This window comes from Lagopus muta, chromosome 1, assembly GCF_023343835.1.
Source record: "Lagopus muta isolate bLagMut1 chromosome 1, bLagMut1 primary, whole genome shotgun sequence".
Classification (NCBI taxonomy): Eukaryota; Metazoa; Chordata; class Aves; order Galliformes; family Phasianidae; genus Lagopus; species Lagopus muta.
Genome location: NC_064433.1, coordinates 32,457,325 through 32,481,582, shown reverse-complemented (window position 1 = coordinate 32,481,582; position 24,258 = coordinate 32,457,325). Strand labels below are relative to the sequence as shown.

The window sequence follows — 24,258 nt, the reverse complement described above, 5'->3', positions numbered from 1 at the left end:
TTTCTTTTACTTCCTTCTTTTTGTTGTAAACCATCTGTGGACTCCATTTAGATTATGCCATACATCATACACTTCTGGACTTTCAAAAAATGTTGCATTACTTGCAGGTTAATCTAACTGCAATGTGCATATTAAGGGTCTCTACAAGAAGGTTTACCAGTAATTTTCATAATTTCAATCACTCAGGCTGAAACATGAATATTCAACACACATCTGCCTCAAACTCATTTTCTTCATGAACTTTTCAACATGGAAAAAAAAACCTTTCAAACAGTTCTCCAAATAATCTTGTGGGAAAAAGCAAACAAACCACCCCATTATTTTATTCATATTAATTAAGGCTTACATTTGACCAAGTGAGAAACTCTAGTGATTCCAAGCCTTGGATAAAAACATGAATTTTTTTTCTCGTCTCAGTCAAAGCCTGCCCCAAATTGACCATATAGTTCTAAAACACACTAGTTTTCATTTTGCTGTAAACAATTTGTTAACAGTGCAGCAATTAGATTTTCTAGTAATCGTAGCATGCAAACATTTGCCTCCTTCTACAGCCTAAATTCAATCTATAACATTACCACACATTGCTTTAGAACATCTGCTACTGAGAATCCTACATTCTAAATGATAAACATTTTCTTCAAAAAATATTCTTTTGCCCTAGAACACAGCATCTAATATGGAAAATGAGCAGCATGTGGAATAAAGAAACAAGTTGGTGATGCAGTGTCTTTGCCATAGTGCAAATACCCAAGACAAAACGGACAGACCGGCAAATCCTTCAATCCTCAGTAAATTTCCATTCTGCCATCTACACATTTTTCCATTATCTTTCTGCCTTCAGCAGACCTTTATAACCCAGCCTTCATTTCTTTTCATGTTTTTCCTTTCCTTGCTTAGATTAATAATGCTTTTAGTAACTACTCATCTAACTGCAAAGATATTCCTCCAAAATCTGAAGGAAAGAATAACTCGAATCCCTTCGTCAGAGCAGAACACCTTAAAAATATTCTTGAATTCTGTTCTCTCAAGGAAACACAAAACCGTCCCATATTAAACCAATACATGGAAGACAAAGAAAACAAATATGGAAGTTTGCAATGATCTGTCAAAAAAATTCCTTATGTTAAAAAAAGAATACATACACAGAATCAAGAAACCAAACTTCATAATTTGCAGATGGATATGACAAATATAATGAGATCAGAATACCTGTGTTTTTTTGTTTCAGCTGGAACACAATATCCAAAGCAATACTAGTTTAAAATTGTACCATAACATTATTTCAGTTCTGACTGAAAAAGCAATAACTGTACAACTTATGTGATAGATTTAAGGCAGGGTGGGGGGCAGCTTCTAATATTTGCTGCATTCATGACAGCTTAAGCTGTGCTATGTGCGCTTATTTCAGTTTGAACACATAGAAAACAAATTTAGTAAACCAGAAGAATAAGCATTACCCAGTGTTTTTTATTTAATGTTCCCATTAGGTTAGGAATTTTTATAGTGGAGGAATTAAAAGACAGAGTGAAAAGGAAGATAAAAGAAATCCTATTTTCACGGTTCAGTATAAAGCCAATACAGAGTCAAAACATTCAAGATATCTCCCTCTTCTTCCATTATTTCCAAGAGCTTTATACATAAAACTTCTTCCCAGTTTTCCTCTTGGATATTATAACTACTATAATTGGCACTAACATGTACTTACCTTGGATAGTGCTTCATCATGCACAACTGTATTGGTTGTTAAAAGAACAAGAACTGTCTGAAGCAATTTCAGTTCTTCAAGACTATTTTCCATCAGTTGCCAAAGCATGTTTATAATGTTTCCTGCTGCAGCCTACCAAAAAGAAGTCATTTTGTGCCAATAATTATGATGTTTATATATCATTTATGTCATATGTACACCTGTCAGAATAGCACTTTCATAATTGTATGTAACTGAGTATCACAGAAATCTCTTAATGTATGGTCCAAATTCAAGAGGGTTATTTACTTCCTGCTCATATCAGAGAAATAACAGCATAATTTTATACTATGCAAACACAAATAAATATTTAGATATATTATTTTCACCAACTTCTTAACACACTTTATGGCAGCACCATAATATATCACCTCATGTTGCAATAAATGTGTATATATTTATTTTGTTTTTAAAATAACACACAACAAACAATACAGAGCATTTTCACATAGAATAAATTTCATGGATACAGTCTTAATCAGGTTTATTAGTGACTGTTCCTGTGCTCCAAGAAAGCAAACTAAAAGTGCTTTTTTTTGAATGTTCACAAATTCCTTCTAGAAGTTATTATTTTTCTCCACCACATTTTTTTTAATGATGAAAAAGGTTTTCTTTTAAATTACATTTTTAAATCAAAATGAGCAATATATTTTGCAAACTGTGTTCAGTGTAACATGAAGAGCCTCCTCAAAAAAAACAACTCATCTTCAGTTTGAGCTCTGTGCTACTCACATCGAAACACTTAGTAATTTGTGTAAAGATTGATCTTACCTCTGAAACAACTTCATGGGACATGAGTCTTTGTATGGCTGCTAGACACAGCTGAGTGATCTTTGGTTCCTTTGTTCCACAACCCATGAGAAAAGGCTGAACTACCTCTGAGCTGTTCTCTTTCAGTGCTTTTGAAAAGAGACATGGAAACAGTCAATTTTTAATACTTTGAAGAATACAATGCAAAATCTGTTAATCATAGCTATTATGAAAATTTAATCTCCAGTCTTGGAAATCTGGGAGTTACTTCTGTACCACAGGGAAAAGCCAAATGAAGAAAGGCAACAGGCTGCCAAGGCATGCCTACATAACCACCATTAAAGCTCTAATTCCAAATATCTTCTATCCTTTTTCAACATTTTGTCTTTGAGCAACTTTCCAAATCCAAAATGTCTACTTAGAGCCAATTTGGTTTCTTACAAACTGTAAAATTCTGCCTACACCAAAGCTCTTACTGTCTGCAAATTGACAAAGAGCAAAGATGAGCAAAATGCCATCAACAAAACTGCTGGAGAATCCTGGACACATGTCCTGGATAAACACACCCAGCTGTGAATTTTTTAACCAGTGTGTAAATGTGAAAGGGTAGCTTCCTAAAGAGAAGTATTTTCATCAAAATTACAAGTTTCAGAAACTTTTTTTTTAAAGGAGATAAAACTTCACAATTAATAGAACATAGCACACTGACATTTTAAAAAATGTTTTCCCCATAAGAGCATTTCTAGAAATAAAAGCTTAGCTTCATAAAATTAAAAAAGAAAATATTTCTGAAAGATCAAAGCAATGCACACCCAGAACAATGAATGCTTTTCTGCTTTCTGTATAGCATTGTTGATTCATAGAATCATAGGATCACAAGTTTGGAAATGGCCTGTAAGATCATCCAGTCCAGCCATCTCCTCATCACCATTGCCACCACAAGCACTAAACCACATCACGCAGCACGTCGTCCAGACGCCTCTTGAACACTGCCAGGGACGGCGACTCCACCACCTCCCTGGGCAGCCATTCCAGTGCCTGACCACTCTCTGAGAGAAGAAGTTCTTCCTTATGTCCAACCTAAACCACCTCTGATACAACTTGCGGCCACTGCCCCGTGTGCTGCTCGTTGCCTGGGAGAAGAGGCCAAATCCCTCTTCACCACAACATCCCTTCAGGAGGTTGTAGGGTGCAGTGAGGTCTCCCCTGAGCCTCCTCTTCTCCAGACTGAACAATCCCAGCTCCCTCAGCCGCTCCTCATAAGCCCTGTGCTCCAGACCTCTCACCAGTTTCATTGCCCTTCTCTGGACACGCTCCAGGACCTCAACATCTTTCCTGCAGTGAGGGGCCCAAAACTGAACACAGTACTCGAGGTGCAGCCTCACCAGTGCTGAGTAGAGGGGGATGATCACCTCCGTGCTCCTGCTGGCCACACTATTTCTAATGCAGGCCAGGATGCCATTGGCCCTCTTGGCCACCTGGGCACACTGTTGGCTCATGTTCAGCTGAGATTCATGCAAACTTTTAAGACTTTAGCTGCACATCCTTATTTCATATATTAAAAATATCCTCGTGGCTGACAATTGTGAAGAACTTACACTGAATGTCATTCCCATGCATTCTAGCTATCTCTAATAATAAACACGTGTAGAACACAAATATCACCACAAAGAAAGAAAAAAAAACATCCTCACATAAATATGTGAAGTTTATCAATTTTATAATCATTTATTGAAGAATTTGAAGTTTTGCTGTCATGAAGGTCTATTATTAAGTATCACTATAAACGACTTGAAAAAAGGCCCAAACATAAGGCAGTAGCTTGTATGGGTAACACATATACAGTCCAAGTCAACTACTGCATGCGCAATTGAAAGAGGCTGATCTTGTACCAAATGCCTTACCAAAAATAATAAAACATCAGCATAAATGTGAATGAAGATGTAATTTTAAGCATGTGTCAGCATGAACAAATGGCTAAGCTGCTTTGTTTCCTATAACAAAGCCAACAGAACTCACTCACAAGTGGACACAAATGCTTCTTTACTCACACAACTTTCTGACTCACCAACAAATTCAAACCATCAAATAGAAAGAAGAAACGTTTTTTTAAAAAAGATAACATAAAACACTTAAGATTCATGGCAGAGTTCTGAATGGCAGAACTGCATGGGATTTAACTGTAAATACAGAGATTAAAAAGAAACAAATTTTCTACAGTATTTTTTCTTTAATCTGTACAAGTACTTTCACTTTATGAAGCTGAAATAAACATCTGGTAGATCTAGTTTGGTATCAACTACTACATGAGTTCCAGTCTTAAAATACACAAAAATGTTCTTATATCCAGCTGTGCTTCCATTTGCCATACCAAAATTAAGTAACATTTTATTTAAAAAGACATCTATCATAATGAACCACATCAAAAATAAATTTGGGGAAAAAGAGACCACTCCATCAGCAAGGTCATAATCTTTTAAAAAGAATTTCTAAAGCAAAAGCATGAATTATCTAAAAACAGAACATCTCAGAGCCACGTGGAAATAATTTCTCACATCTGTTTCCCATGCTATAAATCACAAGCTGACTTCTCTTTGGATTTACTCAAGTTCACATAAATAAACTCCAAAGCACATGCAGGCTGCCAAAAATGGAAGGTTCTGAAACTACCCAACTTTTTTCAAGAGAAAGAAACATGTTACATCAGAGACCTCAGGATTCTGGCAAGTTAGATGTATCACCAGACACAGCACTACTACTGTATTATCACAGTAAGTTTGTCATTTTAAAATTACATCTGTTTTCTGTTTTTAATTATCTGTGATAATTGTAATTCCACACAGTGTATAGCTTCAAGAAAACATCAGGTCAGCTTATTTTTAAAAGTCTGATATAGTTACCTATTTTAATGAATCAACAGTTTATGGCAAATAATAATAATATCCTAATGAAAATATATTTTTACAGTAACAGAATGTCTGGTAGATGTTAATAAATCATCCAACAGTCAAAAATATTTACTCCACAAGACTTCACAACTACAGTAGTCTTTTTCAGCTAATGTATACGTGCTAACTTCCTTCAAAATAATATCAAATACCAGGTGGGAGACAATAGAGAATCTGGATATTAACTCATCTACAAGAGCAGGTTACAACTGATTCTTAAAAAAAATAAAATAAATACAGGAGTCCATAAAGAGTTGAGACTGTTCAATGGCACTGCATTTAAATTAGCAGGATAATGCGCAGGCACAGCGTAAGTTACCCTTTGTTCCTCAATTTCTCAATGGGAAAAAAAGTTATTAGCCTATTATCAAAAGAAACAAGCCTGTACAGTTTTGTTTTGATGAATGAAACAAATTCTGACTACATTTTAGTATAAGCCTTACAAAAGAAAACTAATAACAAAATATGACCAACAATCAGAAGGCATTCCCTCAGAAAGATAAAGGACTGCCTACCCATGCCTTAAACTAATAACTCTTCACATCTTCCCGTTTTGAAATGGAAATCAAAAATATAGTTTTCTAAAATGTAAAGATCTTTACACAGTTATACGTCAAAGAATGTTGCTAGCTTCCCAAATGGCTGACTGGAGATTTCTCTTGTTCATTTGTGTGTTTTGATGCATAGCTGACATTACCTGGCATAGTTTTTCCACTTATGTCAGCATTCATGACAGCAGTAAAAACAAAGAAAATAAACAAATAAAAAAGAGGCATTAAAGGGAAATATTGAGGGATGGGACTGCTATTTCAAATACTTGTAGAAAGTGCCTCCTTAACAACAACCGATTTGCATACCTCAAATTAAGAAGTAATTTTGCATCTATTTCATTTGGACCTTTCAAATAATTGAGTACTGTAAAGAAGCTGGACTACAGCTGGGGCAGACATTAATACAGGGACATTCAAATCTGGCCAAAGGTTTTACCAGCAATTGGTAAAAAGCCATCAATTTACATGCTATTTAGCACAGCTGAGGAAAGTCAGAGATAACAGCTTTAAGCACTTACAAAGCTGCAACTTGCAAAATATCTCCTGTCCCTCAAGGCAATGGTACATCTGAAATTGAATGACCTTGTCTCTGATTAAGATGGATTTTTGCCTGCCAGGTACAACTCTCCAAAGGCTAGACTCTCACAGTAAAGACACAGATGAGGATCTCCAGAACTCCACACAGAACACTCAACAACAGCTGTGGCAGTGAATAAGACATGGAGAATGTGAAGCTGAATAATTTCATATTTTTCTAAGTGGATGATTACTTTTTAGAACAGTCACTGAAAATGGAGTCCTTGCTCAGGCAGCATTAATATAGCATGAGCATGATACAGAAGTAGAATTTCTCAGCATTCCTGGTTTTTTTTTGCTAGGTACCTACAAATATAGTATCACTGATATTGCACACACTAAAAGGCATTTAGGATTACAGCATATATCCAAGATGTATCTTTAACATTTTGATCTATAACACAAGTTTGTTTTTCCCACTGCACTGCAAATAATTACCTGCCAAAATATCAGTGTTCCGTGCAGCTATTGTTTTCACTTTTATTATTCCTGATTCAGCAGCCTGTAAAAGGAAAATAAGTAGTTTAGATGCTGTTGCATACATCAATATCTGCAAAGAAATAAACATATCTAAGATAAATAAAATTGTACAGTCTTGGAAGAAAAAATATAAAATTGCAGCATTTTCAGTAAGCAGAGTTAATATGGAAGTGAAATTCCTTCCCAGAACAGTACAGAAGGGGGTATATTCGATGGTTCTGATTTTCAGAAGGCAGTTTTCATTGTATTATTTTTCAGTCTTACGAATGCGAAGAAAAGTCAGTAGCAAGCAAAAAAACAAACTGGCAAGCAGTTTGTGTATATCCTCAATCTATGAAACAACTCATTTGATATATTATAACTTGTCACATTCATCAGGTTGAAATGCTGAAGGAACTGAGAATATTAGTAACAGTATCAATGTTTAATACACAACACTTGAGCAATTAAATCCAGTTAATAAAACTGACATGGTACACAGCACATGAATTCTATCACTGTTCTTCAAGTCAGGTAGTAGCATTTTCAGTTTGTAAGCTAACACTTTTACTAATATTTTTGGAACAAAATCTAATTTCTCATGCAATTTGTGTCCTGAATTCTCTCTACAAATTAACTGCATGTAAGCTCTACAAGCCTTCTGTTCCCAACAGTACCCACAGCACTCCCTGACATGACACCCCATTGACATCAATGCCCCATGAGCAGCACTGTGGTGCACCTCACCACCCATCCCTCCTGGGCCAGCAGCCTGAGGGATGCTCAGGGGCCAGCAGTGGAGCAGGGATACCATGAATCACTGAGAGGGACCAACTCTCAATCATCCAGCACTGCTTTCTAACGCAGTGAAGTCAAACTGAACATTTCACAGAGGTGCTTTACCTTTCAAAACTAAAATTACTGGCAAGTTCTGTGTAAAAAATGCAAATTACACTGCAAATGGCTTCTTTCCAGTTTTTAAATTCATTAATATCTCATAAAGCCCTGGATACAATTGAAGAAATCTCCATAAAACATTGCATACCAAAAGAAACTCAACAGTTTTTCCCGAACAATAGAAAACATGTTCCTTTTCTGCCTTTGAAAGTATAAGTGCCCCTTTTAGTTCTGTTTCATATTTCTGTGTACTTTACACACTAAGCCTTCCCACATTTCCTTGGACTTAACATTCCTGCTAAGAGAACTGTGCTGTCACTGCATGGCACCAACCAGAGAAGCAGCCAGTCTGTGCTGGCAGAAACATGAAAGCGACAGCACGTAGCTCTGCCAAAGAGAACCATTTCCCCTCCATCTGAATCCCATTCCAACAAGATTTCCCAGAAAGACAGACAAAGATGACTGCATAACTAAAGTATTTGATTTTGAATTTAAGATTTGATGAAGGTTATTTCTCACAACAGCTAGATTTCAAAAAATGAAACCTAAAATTTCCATGCTTTTTGTTTGTTTCCCAACGTAAGCATAGGAATACTTCACACAGCCTTACCATCATTTGAATACACCTGTGAAATTCTGAGGAATTACATTAGCTTTGCTGAACAGTGTTTGCACATGAAAAATATTTATAGAATAATATCAACAGTGCCTAAACTAATATACTACATGCTCAAATGAGTGCATGGCAACATGCAAATACATATCCTGCATAATTAAATTGAGGAGTGCCAAATAGAGTTACATTTATTTTAATTACATTAACTTAAAACTTAAGATGGTGCAACAAGTTAAGTCGACCCTTGTTCCACTTCAGTTATACACTGTCAGCTAATGAGGGGTCGTGTCACAACAAACTGTTCCCATTCATTAATACGAAGGATTTGTCACAGTCCAACTTCCAATTACCTTCAAACTAAGCCTCATCACATCAACTGGAATTGCTTTCTTAGTAGCCAGTAGTGACAAATTTCCTCTGAATCAAAGAAATAATAATGCCAATTTCTAGTCAGAATTACAAATCAAATTGTTTACAATTAAAAGTTAACTGCACACAACCTATTAAAGAAAACAATAACAACAAAACACTGTATTCCACTGTAAGTATAAAAAATAATCACTTATTTACAAAAAAGGACTTCAATTGAAAAAGGAGACAGTAGAAAAAAATGAGGCTACAAACAGTTGCCTGCTTATCCTATACACATCGGTGTAAAAGTAAACTTGGATAGGCTTGGTTTAGCGTGGTAAATAGTAATAATAGGTATAAAGTTTGCAAATTTACACCAATGTAAATGTTACTACAGCACTCTAGATGTTACTGCCCCATTATAAAAGGATATTTTAATAAAGAGTATTACAACACTGATCAAGCATATGGCCAGTACCATTCTATGAATCTACTGGTATAACTACAGTTATTTACTTTCATATAAATATAAGGCATCTGTTTTAAGCAGTCACCACTTGTAAAAGCAGCATTATACAAGTTTCCGGCTGCACCACAGCTAACTGTAGTCACAAAGAAGCAAATATATATAATTCCTGTACCATAACAAAGCTCAAGTGTACCTGAAGCCTTTAGTCAATTACATTTCCTATTCTGCTACTTTAACATCTGTGAAATGAGCTGAAATAAAGCGCCTCAAGCACATGCTGTCACTATTGCATTTTGTTTCATGTTTCTGCTGCAGTAACTGTAGGATTCAGTTTTGGCTGGAGAAACACTGAAGAAAAACAGAAATGGGCTCTCAGTGATAACATATATTCAAATCAATTTCATCTGGATACTCCTATTTGCTTCTCTTCAAACAGTCTATAATCTCACAGCAAAATCCAGAAGGACCCTCCAGCCCTCCATTCAAACCAAAGGCACCAGCCAGGTGACAGCCAACTTCTGCTCAGCACTCTGCTAACACCAAGCAAGGGCTCACATAACCTCAGAGAGGTCAACAGCCAGGTAACATTCCATTCCCAGAATGGTATTTCTCCACACAAAATACATGCACACAGACTATAGAGAACTGTAACTCATACAATACTAGTAAATATTGGGACTGTTAGATATGCAATTCCACTGGTTGATGTTGAGGATGACAAAATGGGAAGCCACCAGTACCCACAACCCAGTCACAGGTGACATGACGTGTGGCAGATCTGCAAATGATTAGGGACTCTGTACAAGTTCTCAGATCTAACTTGAATGGATCAGTCTCCAGTAGCAAAAGATCACAGAATGGCCTGGGTTGAAAAGGACCACCTTGATCGTCCAGTTTCAACCCCCTGCTGTGTGCAGGATCACCAACCACCAGACCAGGCTGCCCAGAGCCACATCCAGCCTGGCCTTGAATGCCTCCAGGGATGGGGCATCCGCAGCCTCCTTGGGCAACCTGTTCCAGTGTGTCACCACTCTCTGAGTGAAAAACTTCCTCCTAACATCTAACCTAAGCCTCTCCTGTCTCAGTTTAAAACCATTCCCCCTTGTCCTATCACTATACACCCTTGTAAACAGCCATTCCCCCTCCTGTTCATATGCTCCCTTCAAGTACTGGAAGGCTGCAATGAGATCTCCCCTGAGCCTTCCCTGCTCCAAGCTAAACAAGCCCAGTTTCCTCAATCCTTCCTCACAGAAGAGGTGCTCCAGCCCTCTGATCAGATTAGTGGTCCTCCTCTGGACTTGTTCCAAGAGCTCCATGTCTTTCAAGATCCCAGTATAGCTAATGTCACAATGATAATGTTACCTGGTAGCCCGAGCAAAGAATGCCATTAGAAGTAATGGCACTCAGCATACATAACCCTGAAATCATTTGGAATAGTGTTTTACCTCTCACAAGCAAAGACATCACAGAAGACCCACTGCAATGTGGCAAAACGTGTGTGTACAGATAGAGTGCTGGTGGGCAGCTGGGCTGAGAGCTGGCAGCAGTCAGCTGCTCCACAGTGATCCCTGCTCTCTTCCCCAGGTGTCAGGGTGAACGTGCTATCCTTCTTTCACTGATAAACAGGACAGTTAACAGCTCTTCCTGAGGAAAATATAACACACAGTTATAATCCTGAACCTCTTTCTTATCAGCTGCCCTTTTCAGAAAATGAAAAGAACACTGTTTCGGCAATTTTTTAAATGTTTCAGAAGATCTTTTTTAAGAATGTTTTAAAAAGGATCGACTTGCTCATCCTCAAAGAAACTGGTGTCTCACCATTACAAGGCAGCAATTATTTTTTCTTTGTTACTTTTCTCTTCTAAACCAAAAATTATGCACCTGCATAAAGATGATTAATGTAACAACCACGCAGGTACTCATTTCAACTATGGATTGATTCCACTTCAAATATATTTTTATATGAACTTCCAATTAGATTGTATTTTTACAAAAAAAAATTAAATATTTCCACTATTAACACTCTGAATGACCTCGTGTTTCAATTACATGCAAACTGCTATCTCAAGAGATATCAAACCTGCTGGGAGGTTTGCTGCCCTTCCTCTGCAAGTTTTTGACTTCTCTTTTCTGAAAACAAAAGCATTCAGTAATTCAGGGAATGCTGGCCTGGGTTGGTACTTACATTGTACTGTTTGCAACCCTTTTACTATGATTGGATGAGAGTAACATATCATTTACAGTCACTTTCACATCTATCATGAAAAAAATGGAGCAATTTCTTTTTGTCTATAATTATTTGCCTCTCTCACTGTAACACTAACTCTACATCCAACAGATTAGCTAAGAGATTCTCCTGGCTAAAGTACTGTCTCAATTCAATGTTATTCTGGCTTGCTTTGCAAAAGTACATTCTGGACCATTACTGCACTGCAAAACTATTATTTAGAAAAGGCACACCCACAAAAACTCACACAGTAAATCAGCATCATGAAAGCACTCAAGTGTACCACATCTGTGCAAAAAAATCACTGTAGTTTCCTTCTGTATTTTTATCCTTCTCCTCAGGAGACCACTCCCTACTTAGACCCTTCTCTTTTATATATACTCATTCTACCTATGATTTAAACTGGTGAAATGCTAGTTCTGATTGACAGCACTCTGTACTCACAGGGAATTATTGTATTCAGTGATTTAATGTACTTGGATTACAGCTTGCTCACATTCTCCTGGCCTGGAACAAAGTTACCAGCAGAGCCTCTGGAAAAGTGCCACCATCTGCAGAAGCAGTTTCAGAATACATGAGTTTAGTACTTAAGCCAACCAGACACACACAAGCCTACAAACCACACCTGATTAGTGTCAAGGCAATGAAGGAAGGTTATTTAATGGACTAGAAAGAGAACCAGGGACATCTCAAAGGAAACCAAGGAATAGCACACAGACATCCACACCAACTACTGGGAGGTTATGGGCCAAGTCACTTCTAGGCACAGGCAGGACAAGAAAGTGATCAGGAACAACCAACACATGTTTAGCACGAACTTGACCATCACCTTCTACAATGATCTTATGGCCAGGTAATGGGAAAGCAGCACATACTGTATGCCTTGAGCATAGCAAAGCTTTTGATGCCATTCTCTATGGTACAGTATAAGCCCCCTTAGAGTCAAATCAGTGAGGTGTGGACCAGCAGACAATAAAGTGAGTTGATGATTGACTAGACTGTCAGCTCAAAGAATAATTATAAGTAGTATGAAGCCCAGCTGGTGACAACTTACTAATGTTTCTCTTCGGGGATGGGCAGTGGGGCTAATTGCATTTAACATCTTTATTAGCAGCCCAGGTAATACCGTAAAGCCTACAGACAGATATCAAATTTGGGGTAATGCCCAATGCACAGGTGGGTTTTTATTCAGAGGAACCTAAACGAGCTGGTAGGAACAGCTTGGCTGTATTAGTACAAGTGTAGCCAGCAAGCCAAGGTAAGGGAGTCTTATGCCTTTTGCACACTGTTCTCCAGCAACATTCTCACAAGAGTAGCTTCAAGCTCGCTAGTGTGAAGCAGACACTGAGGTGACAGGATGAAGCCAGAGTCTACCAAGACCATAAGGGGGGGTGACGAGCAGGGTTGGAGATGATGCGAGAGCTGCACTTGTTCAGCCTGAAGGAGACCAGGCTAAGGGGAGAGCTTGTAAATGCCTACAACTATCTGATGGGAGGCTGTAGAGAACGTGAACCTGGTTGCAATCACTGCTCACTCCTATATGCCATCCCAGAGTTACATATAGGACAAAGAAAGCAGGGAAAACAATAACTCTTCTTTCAAAACACTTCTAATAATAATTCCTACATAGGTTTCTCACTCTAATTTTTCTGCCACAGAATCTCAGCAATCATACTAAAATAGTATTAGTTTTCCAACAAACTGAATATTTAATTTCAGTAAACCACTTTCACTATCATAAAGCCTTCCATCCAAAAGCAGCAGCAGCTACAGTTTTTCAGCTTTATGTTTGGAGTTTGTGATTTACGTGAATTGCCAAACAGCCCTATTTAAAAATAATAAAAGAAATACTATACTTTCCACTTTAAAAGTTCGTGTTACCTTTATTTAGGGCTTAAAGACAAGAAAGTACAGACAGATGGTCAGCCTCTATTCACACACAAAACAGTTTTCACCTGAGACGCAAACAAAACTCATCTCTTTTACTCCGTATCATTATCTACTAATAGAGGGAACAATTAGTTCACAATTCTAACCCCAAGAACAGGGACTACAGTTGAAGATGCCAAACTAATTCCTGCTGGATTTGACTGCACTCAAGGATGGTGCCATTCCCAATTACAGGAGTTCCATGCTGAGGGAAAAATAGTAGCGCTAGCTGAATCTGCTTTAAATTTTCTTGACCAATTCAAGGTATGATATTGCAGATTTTATTTTCTTTTTATTTATTTATTTTCAGGCACTGGAATGGGGTTCCCAGGGAAGTGGTGGAGTCACCCACCCTGGAGGTGCTCAAGGAACATTTGGATATTGTGTTGAAGGACATGGTTTAGTAAGAGCTATTGGTGATCAGTGGATGGTTGGACGGGATGATCTGTGGGTCTTTTCCAACCTTGGAGATTCTACGATTTCCAGCTACAGTGCAACCATAGTATTTGCCTGATGTTAAAAGTGCTATTTCACTTAACTGGAGTCATTGCTCCCCTGGTCCATAAACCTTCTGAAATTTGCTGCAGATACTGCAAGCTGTTCAGAATCCTGAAGGTTAATCATCAATAATGCCAGGAGAGGTGCCAGTTAATTGCTTCCGAGCTGGTACCTCTGGAGGTACCTCACTTGACACGAATGTAGAGGTTAGGATAATGCAGTGCAAACATTTTATATCAAGAGTTTTCATTTGACAATCAAAACACTACACCTCAGCTGGAAAACCATCACATACAAATCAATGGAGCAAATCAGAATGAGAAGCATTCAACAGTGATACAGGCAGGAAAAAAAAAATAAATACTTGGTACAGAACAAACAGTGACACATTTTCAAGTTATATTCTCTCCTGCACAGTAAAATAGAATCAGGATATATTTTTGTATTATACATTTCAATAATTTATATTTATGTATCTATATACAGCATATGGACATCCTGACATAGCCTGCATCAAGCATTGACACATTTCTGAGTGATCCATCAAGTACAGCACAACTGCTTATAAATGACTTGAAATTTCAGACAAGAATTTCTGCTACAGGTTTCCTGTACAATTTTCAGGAAGCCACAGGAAGGAGACAGGGATTCAATAAAAGATCGAGACACACAAATTTATGTAGCTGAACTCCCATCACACTGAAGACAGTTTAAGGAGAGGCTTTAAGAACTAAGGAGTATTAATCTGACCCACTAGCAGGGGCTCTCTGCAGGTATCTAAGCCTGAATCTCTGTATCTGAGACCACTGCATGCAGATATGTTCTATGTTCTGGACCAGCAGCTGGAAGCCAAGATAAAAGACTTTAATGTAGCCATCCATTTGACAGTTGGACTAGCTGATCTTGGAGGTCCTTTGCAACCTTGTGAGTCTATGATTCTATGAATGTATTTCAATAGGTGTGTTGGCAATGGACTAAAACGATCCCCTGGCTATCTGCTCCATCAGTCCTATCTCCACAATGAACTGATCCTGCAAAATCAATGAAGACACCCAAAGTTCAGCACCTAATCTTACTCTGAAGCCTACCGTGAGAAGTTTACAGATAGACTGAGGTACAGAAAATACTGGTGTTTTTTTTTTTTTCCACTCATTCAATTGTAAAGTGTTATATGATGGTGAAATCAGGTCTATAATCATACTGTCAGCCATGCTTGAAAACACAGTATTTCTTATCAAAGACTGAAATGATGACATGAAGTTTAGAATTAAGTCTTAAAAAACGAACTATCTGTATAGACAACACTCCTCTAGAAATGCAACAGCACAATTGTTAAAGTAATTTTGAAAAAACATTACTGTACATGGATCAATACTGAATAAAAACACTTCAAAATTTACAGATTCCAAACATGAAGCTAGAAGACATGGCAACTGGTAAAGCTCAGGAACTACAGAAGAACTGTAGAAAATAGCCTTGCCTGTTTCAAGTGATCAGCTCTGCTACTGGAAATCAAAGAAAACTACAGAATAATCTTCAGTCACACACACGAGATACATGGTCAAGTGCAAGCTGCCCAATTTTGACAACAAGCATTTTACAAGTCAGCTACATAGTATTTGGAAGGTTCATTTGAAATAGTGTAAGTGAATACCCATGAAAGCAAATAAAAAACTAAGGACTTTACACCCTTCTGAAACATTACTGAGAAAACCTGGAAATTGATCGATCTGGAGAGATTACCATAGCTTAGGTTCCCAACACACTACAGCTTCAGAATTATTTAACTCATTTTAACAGAAAAATAAGGCAGAAGGCTCCACGTTTTGTTACTCCTACAGGAAATGGTCTACACACAAAGATTTGTTCTTCTCCAGTTCCATTTGGCTCTTGTCTTTTTACGGCAAGAGCAGCATGAACACAGAACTCTCAAAAAGCCAACAATGCTAGAATACATCCAGGGACTCAAGTGACCAAATCACACGGCATTTCAGCATGCCATGTTCTTTCTTAGCTTAGGTGTGTACTACACTGCATTTAACAAACTTTCTGAAATAGTTACCGTTATGTAATAAGCCAATTTTTAATACTTGAATATTAGCTTTTTGGTTTTTTTAGACTGCTCCTTACAGTTGCAATAGGAACCCTGAAGATCTCTTCAATGTTAAAAGCTGATTAACTGTTTTGCATCTTTTTAGCATATATTTACATTTCGCAGCATGTCCTCACACGTGCTTTCATACAGTTACCCAGAAGGCAGGCTTCTGAACTAACGCTTTGATATCAGCCCTTTGATACATTCAGTACCAGCACTTCCCCCTAAAACCAGAGTGATTCAACCCAGAGAATAGAGCTGTATGTGGCTCCCTGTGCAGGCAGGACTGCACTCCAGGGATGAGCCACGTCAACAAAACCCGTGTTCACAGAACACAGACAGCCTCTCAGAAAGCGAAAAGCCCATCTCTTTGCCCAGCTAGCCCACATCACTTCTACTGCAATTAAGCAACTCTAACAAATGTTTGTTTTATCCAGAAGCTGCACAAACATAGATGATTTAATTTCTCCTCAAAGAATTTAATAAGGCTGCTTGTCTGCAAGTAGTTACTTATGAGAGAAGGAAAACAAGAATCAAAATTGGATTCTGTTATTTTTCCTAGATACAGACGATCAATTGACAATACTGTTTCAAAAATATTTCAGTATGCCAAAGGCATACACAACTCAATAAATAGTTAAACAAAGGAAATCCTGCTCCGATTCAAACACAGGTCTGGGAGAGAACCAGTACAGACAGGATATCAAAAGCTACCCTTCAGAAGTCCCCAGAGAGCACTTTAGTGCTCCAAAGAACTCAGAGCTAAGAAAAAAACAACAAAAAACAACACAACTTCAGCTCCTCTGAACAGCCATGCAATGCTGACGTAGCTGAACATTATTCCTTTCCCAGACCTACACTTCCAAATCACCCCAGCAGCAAACACCCTAAAACACACAGCCACCACCATGTGCATCACCACAGGAGTGCTCAGCAGGAGGCAGCTCCGGCACGCAGCAGCCCTGAGCCCCGCCAAGCCCACCCTGCCCAGCATTCAGTGCCACCCCTTCCCTTTTCCTACCACAAGTGTCTCCAACCGTGCAGAGCTGGATCAGAAATACTTTTTGCTCTGTTTTTTCAAGCTCGGTTCACTTCTACAGCTATTAGAAACAAACCAACCCACTTTGGCCACAAACCAACCCACTTTGACTACAGGCCTGCTCATGAAGCTGAGATGGCTTGGTTGCATCTGTGTGAACAACACAGAGTTACACACCACTGAAACAAATCTGGGCTTCAGACTGAGTAGAACTTTGTGGGTATGCTTATGTTCTCCCTTTCAGTTGCATTACTTCTGCTATATACAAATATTTTCCATCATATTTCTAACACTTCTTGCCCAGTGAAGCCATCTACCCAGCTCAGACGTCACTTACTGCAGTGTTATCATCCAGCAATTAGAACAGAAGGTAACCTTTTTGGCACACAAAAGTATTTTCAACTTTGCGATAAGACAGAACTCTTTACTCCAGTTAAAAAGATCCAATTAAGGGTTTGCTGTTGAACAATCAAGAGGAAGCACTTCCTCTAAATCCTTAGGGCTGACAGCACAAGCTTGGCTAAAGGGAGTGCTGCCCGCCTCCCACACACCCGCACTGCACACTGAGCCCCAGTCACTCACAGGTTACAGTAAAATAAAGGCCTGTGCATCCCACATAATGCACCCAGTCAGAAATTAAGTGTTATAATGTTCTAACAGAGAACAAAGTTTAGAGCCCGGCTTATTAAAAACAAGGGAATAATAGCCAAGCACTGCTGTTGCCTGGCAGAAATGTCAGATTACTCAAGATAACACAGGCACCACCGATGTTGATACTCCAGACTGCTTCATCCTCTGTAATTTCAAACTCCAAGGATACTGTTTAATTCACAAGTGCCCTGAGAGCTTCTATCACATCTCAGGCTGATGTCTTCTTCCGTAACTGGGAAATGGAAATATATTGTGAAAATAGGAATGCAATTTTTCAGCTGTGTCATTACTTGTATACGTGAAATATTAATTTGGCACATGATAGACACAGCCACCATAATCACACTTTGGTAACACTCATGCTGAGTATACATCTGCAGTCAGGGCCAATCTGAGAAGCACCACCAAGGATTTATACACCTATCCAACACGAAAAAATGAGAACACCCAGTAACAAACAGATGTGGGTCTTTTGGAAATTAAGTAGTAATTGGTATTTTTTGCATTCCTAAGAAGTAAGAACTAAAATTCTAAACCCTTACTAAATCCCCAGATACTGCCAGCAGCACAATTTCAAACCCGCAGATTGCTTCAGGAGCTCCCATTTTACAATGCAGTGAATGACATCACTGAGGAAAACAAATGGTTCTACTCGTGAGTTTTTTATCACACACAGATGAGGTGTGGATTGCTCAGAGGCCAAAAATATATTTTATTGTTTCTTAGCTATAAACGAAGTGATACCTGGGGAAGAGAAAGATTGCCATGTAATCACCACGAGCCTCACAGACTGCACCAGACAGCCAGCTGCCCTGCTCCTGCTCGTATCCCCCAAATCAGATGAAGCTCCTCCTTTGTGTCACCTACCCTACCCACCGTCTGCTCCAAGTACCATTTAATATAGTTTTGGTCTCACTGTACCTAGCAAACAAGTATGGAATTAGTTCTTAAGAACATAAGCATTAGAAGCACCATTACAAAGTGAAAATTAAACCCCTTTTTAATTACAGAGACAACATGTGTCTGATTGCAGCACTTTCTAAGGGTAGTACTGATTAAAAATGACTCGTTGAAGTAAATCTTTTGAGCAACAAGCATAATTGAGAACTATACTGCTATTTGCATCAGCAGCAAAACTATCAGCTAAATGCATTTTGCAGGATTTTAACAGTATTAAAATCAAAACAAAATTAAATAAAGTAGACATACGTGATTTTAGAAAGGGCTGACAATAGCAAACAGCTGTGAAGAAAGCTTTAGATTCCCTCAAAAACTGACAGAATTCACTCCATAAAGCAGTGATTAAATCTAACAACTACAGCAGAGCTCACAACTTACTCTGGCTGAGGAACTTCTCAGTAGGCCCCTCACAGTACAGTAACTTCACAAAGTTACACAGAAGTTTTAGGAAGCTGCAGAGAAGCTGCAAAGTGAGCTCGTAAGTTATACTGCATGTGATGGTGATGAGGACAGTGTTGTAAGAGTGAAAAATAAGGTGAGATTATGAAGTAGCAAAAATATATTTCACAAATTCTACGATAGTTCAAGAAGTTGGTGCTAATCCCAGACACTCAGAAGAACATGCCACTCCTCTGATGGCTCCAGTCAAATCCAATCACAATTAGAACAAATGCACGCAATTATAATACCTGTCTAGCAGCTGCTATTTCAGAGTAAAGAAGAATACTTGCTTCCTTCAGAATCAGGAGGAGTAAAAAAAGCTTCCAGCAGCAAGGAAATAAGATCATTTCCTGCAGCTGTGTCACATGTCCTGCTCAGCCCCTGCTGCTGCTCACCCCAGAACTCTTTGAGGCCAAAGCCCATAGCTGGAGTCCTCTCCAGAAACACCTTTCACTGCTGTTCCAGAAGCACAACTATCCAAACTCTCGACAACTATGAACAACTTCATCCAAAGTGCTTCAGTAACAAGGTGAGCTATGCAAATCGCAGTGGAAATGTAAAAGGGAACACAGAAGTCAGACTCGCATGGGAGTACAGCAAACACGCTCAGCATGAAGCAAGCACTGCACACACAGAGGTTATTCAAACCTTCAGCATGGCAAACGTAATGCAGCATCATTAAAAACACGGACTTAATAATTGCACTGCCCATCCCCTTCATGAATCTTGAAGAGACGGAACACCATCACAGCTGAAAGCTTGTTCAGATGCCAAACAGCCCACCTGGAGTCACACATTACCACAGGAGACCTCCCCCAAAAACACAGAGATTTACTTCCCTTCTACTGACTGCAGCCACTTCTTGTTCTTACATGACTTACACCATTTCTCAAAATACACCAGCACTCCTCCACAACCTGCAAAGACAGGTAACACACTGCTGCAGGTGCCTTCATGCCTTTCAAGCACAGTCACTTCAGTTCACCTGCTCAAGCACACAATGCTTTATATGACACTAAATATGCTATCGCTTAATTGGAACTAATGCCATAGTACACGCATAATTACTTTCTTCTAAGCTGACAGTCTTCTTCATATTTCCCAGGTACTTGTCTGGTTCTACAGCTTAATCCAAGTTAATATATCAGTACTTTTTCCCTGTTGCGTAGAAGAAACATTCAAAACAACAAGTAGCGATGAGGAAGAAGTTAAACTGAACTACGTAACACACACCAAAGAAACACAGTTGTGTCCTTTATCTGCAGGAAAATCAGAAATGTTGTCTCTAACTTGAAGTAATGCCACGCTCCCAGGGCAGCAGGCACGGCCCCGGGATGCCAGAGGTCGAAGAGCGTTTGGACATTACTCTCAGACACGGCGTTTGAATTTTGGATAGCACTGTGTGGGGCCAGCAGTTGGAGCAGACGGTCCCCTTGGGCTCCTTCCGGCACGGTATATTCTATCATTCTACAGTTAAGATTACTGAACTCACGGGTAGCGTTTAGAGCAAAGTAGGATTTGAAGAAATACAGAGACAGTGCTACTAACACACGTTTATGAACGGGATTTTTGAGGAGGGAGAAGAAATCAACTTCTGTCTGTCAGGCTTGCTGAGGCTCAGCCGCAGCACCAGCCGGCACAAGGCACAGCAGCTCGCGGCGGGACGCAGAACCGCGGCTCCCCGGCGGGGCCGTGCCGGAGCGGGGCCGCCTCTCTCCGCACCGCGCCGGCACCGAGCCGGAGCCAAACTTCAGCCGCCTGAACACCGCCGGGGAGCTCTGCGGGCTCGGCGCTGACAGCGGCCGCGGGACCCGAGCCGTCCCGGCCGACCCACGGCCGCAGCGCCGCTCCGTGGCGCGGGGAACACCGCCTCCCCGGGTCCGCTCGCCCCGCCGCCTCACCCGGCTCCCTCCAGACCCCGCACCGTGACGTCCCTCCGAAGCGGCGCCGCGGCCCGGCCGCTCCTCACCTCCTTGACGGGAGGAAATTTTTTCCTGCACTCCAGGCTCAGGCCCCGCAGGTCTCCCTGCATGTTTTCCAGCAGTTTCTTCACGGCTTCGGGGCTGCTGGTGCCGGACATGGCGGCGCCGAGCCGGGCGATGTTCCGACGGGGCAGGGGCAGCGCCTCCGGCTCCGCGGCCCCGGCCGACACGTCCGCGCCCGACACCGGAACCCGTCAGCCGCGGCCTCTTCCCTCCCTCCCCGCCGCCCGCCCTCCCCGGGTCGCCGCCACCGCCCCCCCCGCTCCCACAATGCCGGGCGCCGCGCGTCAGCCGCACGGCCTGGGGCGGGCGGAGCGGCCGCGGGGAGCTTCCAGAGCGGCGCGGCCTCCTCATGCCGCGGAGGGGCCTATGGCGGCCTCGCGGCGAAGAGCAGTGCGGGCAGGAGGTGCTGAAGGGTCGCGGCTTTGGGCTGCTGCCTGGCTTTTAGGGGCGGGGAGGGGTGCGCGGAGCGCAGTTTGAGAGCTCCCCGGGTAACGTCAGGGGGTGCCACGCAGGCTGAGCGCTGTCCTGGGCTGCTCTCTGCAGGACGCCATCCCAGCCGCTCGCCTGTCCCGGAGGTGTTGGTCCTTGCCGCAGTAACCATTCGCTGTGCGTCTCTCCTCACAGTGCCCGCCGGCCGGTGCTGCTGCGAGATTAAAACTTCTCCCCCCCCTCCCCCCCACTTTCTGTAGTCTGTTAATTTTTTGTCATGAGAACCTTGACAAAAATAAAAAATGAGTTTCTTCAGAACTTCCTATGTTTTATTCAGAGAATGTTCTAAGGTTGGCGTAAACGATGGGGTAGGGTGCACCCTCAGTAAGTTTGCAGATGATGCTGCGCTGAGTTGATGGTGGCAGGAAGAAGGGATCCATCCAGAGGGACCTGGACAAACTTGGAAGGTGGGCCCAGGTAAACGCGATGAGGTTAAAGGATCCCAAGTGCAAAGTGTTGCATTTGGGTCAGGGCACTCCCAGGTATGAGTACAGACTGGGAGAAAAACTCCTTGAGGGCAGCCCTACAGAGAAGGATTTGGGGGTCCTGATGGACGAAAAACCAGACATGAGCCAGCAGTGTGTGCTTGCAGCTCAGAAGGCCAACTGTGTCTTGGGTTGCATGAAAAGAGGGGTGGGCAGTAGGGCCAAGGAGGGAATTGTCCCCATCTGCTCTGCTGTGGTGAGGCCACATCTGGAGTACTGCAACCAGGCCTGGGGCCCCCAGCACAGGAAGGATGTGGAGCTATTGGAATGGTCCAGAGGAGGGCCATGAGGATGGTAGGAGGGCTGGAGCACTTCAGCAAAGACAGGCTGAAGGAGCTGGGCTTGTTCAGTCTGAAGAAGAGAAGGTTATAGGGAGATCTCATTGAGGCCCTCCAATCTTTTAGGAGAGATTATAAACATGACAGAAATCAGCTCTTTACATGGGGTAGATAGTGATAGGACAAGGGGAAATAGTTTAAAAGAGGGGAGATTTGGAGGAAGTTTTTCAAAGAGAGAGTGGTGAGGTGCTGGCACGGGCTGCCCAGAGAGATTGTGGACGCCCTATTCCTGGAGGTGTTCAGACCAAGCTGGATGCTGCACTGGGCAGCCTGATCCAGTGTTTGATCCAGCAATTGGCAACCTTGTAGCAGGGGGTTGGGACTCGATGATCCTTCAGGTCCCTTCCAACACAAGCCGTTCTATGATTCTATAAAGATTGTTTTTCATCTTTTGTGTGTGTCTCTTAGTGACAAAAGAAAAATAAATTGTCATGTAACACACACTGCATGTTGTGTGGCATGGAGGTTGCCCGTGGCACAGCACTGCTACTTTTAGTCTGCGCCCTTATCTGTCAACATAAGCCCTTAGGTTTGCTTTAAGAAGCAAGAAGTAAAGGATTGCTTTATAAACAACTTATCTTAATGTCTTTATTTTTACATCGTTTTCAAACCACCGGCTGTTAACTTGGCAGTGCTTGATAAATGGATGTGACATTTTGAAAGTGAAGGAAATGTTAGCACAATTAAATCAGGTGGTCAGAGTTAGAGGCTGCGTTCTCATGTGACGAGGTCAGGATATCACCTGTTCTGCATTCACTGAAGACAAACCTGGACTCTACAACATTTTTTGAGATTCAAAATGCATTTTGTGATGTATTCTTAAGGACTTCCATTTTTATGTTTAAATACAAGAAGAAAAAATTTTCTTCTGTAGTGCTATTTATTTGCTTAACCAGTAAGCATTTTGCTAAGGATTTTCGGAATCAATTGCATTTTGGTGTTCAGTCTCAGTGGCAACTGGCATTTAAATCCAAATACTTCAGTGAGAAACCTGGATGGATTGCTGGGAGACTGAGGAAATCAATTAAGGCAACTGATGACTGTGTGTAGGTATTTCTTGGGTAAGCTTCGATTGCTCACTTCCTTTTTGTTGTTTGGGCTTTTCCACATGTCTGTTTTATACCATCTGCTGGACACAGGCAGCTGTGGGCGTATTGGTAAGCATCTGCCTCAAGTAAAAGGACTGCTCTTTGTTGTGCAACCAGGGTCAGGAAACTGTCTTGTAGCACTGCCTTTCTCTCAAAAAGGGACTAAGTGTTTTGGGTAGAATCTGTTTGAATGTGACATCTTGAGTTAAACTGCTCTTGTTCTAGTCAAAGTGATGTCCTGCTGCCATATTTCCTTGTGAACAACTGTGAGACAAGTAGAAAGAATTGACATTGATATCATTTAAAGGAAGCAAGTTATTATGTCATGAAGTGCAGGTGCACAGTTATTTCCTGCAGGCTTTCTTGTTTTGCCTAACAAAACAAGTACTGCAAACATCCAGGTTAGGTGGGGGACTGCTTTTAAATTGCGAACACCTGTTCAACAACTTATATGAAAGATAGATTACATTTTCTTTGATCAAAACCACAGCTGTTGATTTTCTATTCTTCCTCACAGATAAAAACCTTACTTTTGAAGGAAATAAAAACTGTTTCTGGCTGATGTTCCGCCCTTTTCACTGGTCAGTGCTCAGAGTTGCAGACCAGGAAAGAGAGGGCCATATGTTAACAACTTTCACAAGCAAAAAAGATTAACATACTTGATTCTTAAAG

The 24,258-nt window shown here is 40.7% G+C and overlaps 1 protein-coding gene across 7 annotated transcripts in view; it reads right to left on the bottom strand.

Annotated features, from left to right (window-relative positions):
• MON2 (MON2 homolog, regulator of endosome-to-Golgi trafficking) overlaps nt 1-21,400 on the bottom strand; it is a 75,704-nt gene extending 54,304 nt beyond the window's left edge. For 6 of the 7 annotated variants that reach the window (XM_048947543.1, XM_048947580.1, XM_048947554.1 and 3 more), the window contains exons 1-4: nt 21,171-21,400; nt 7,008-7,071; nt 2,516-2,643; nt 1,706-1,837 (exon numbers count right to left, since the gene is read on the bottom strand). In XM_048947543.1, coding sequence (XP_048803500.1) covers nt 1,706-1,837; nt 2,516-2,643; nt 7,008-7,071; nt 21,171-21,281 — 435 coding nt within the window. In that variant the 5' untranslated portion in view covers nt 21,282-21,400. Of the gene's footprint in view, nt 1-1,705; nt 1,838-2,515; nt 2,644-7,007; nt 7,072-19,449; nt 19,498-21,170 lie in introns of those variants that run through there. The other variant, XM_048947565.1, reaches the window with a different exon arrangement.
• Between the last annotated feature and the right edge of the window lie 2,858 nt (nt 21,401-24,258).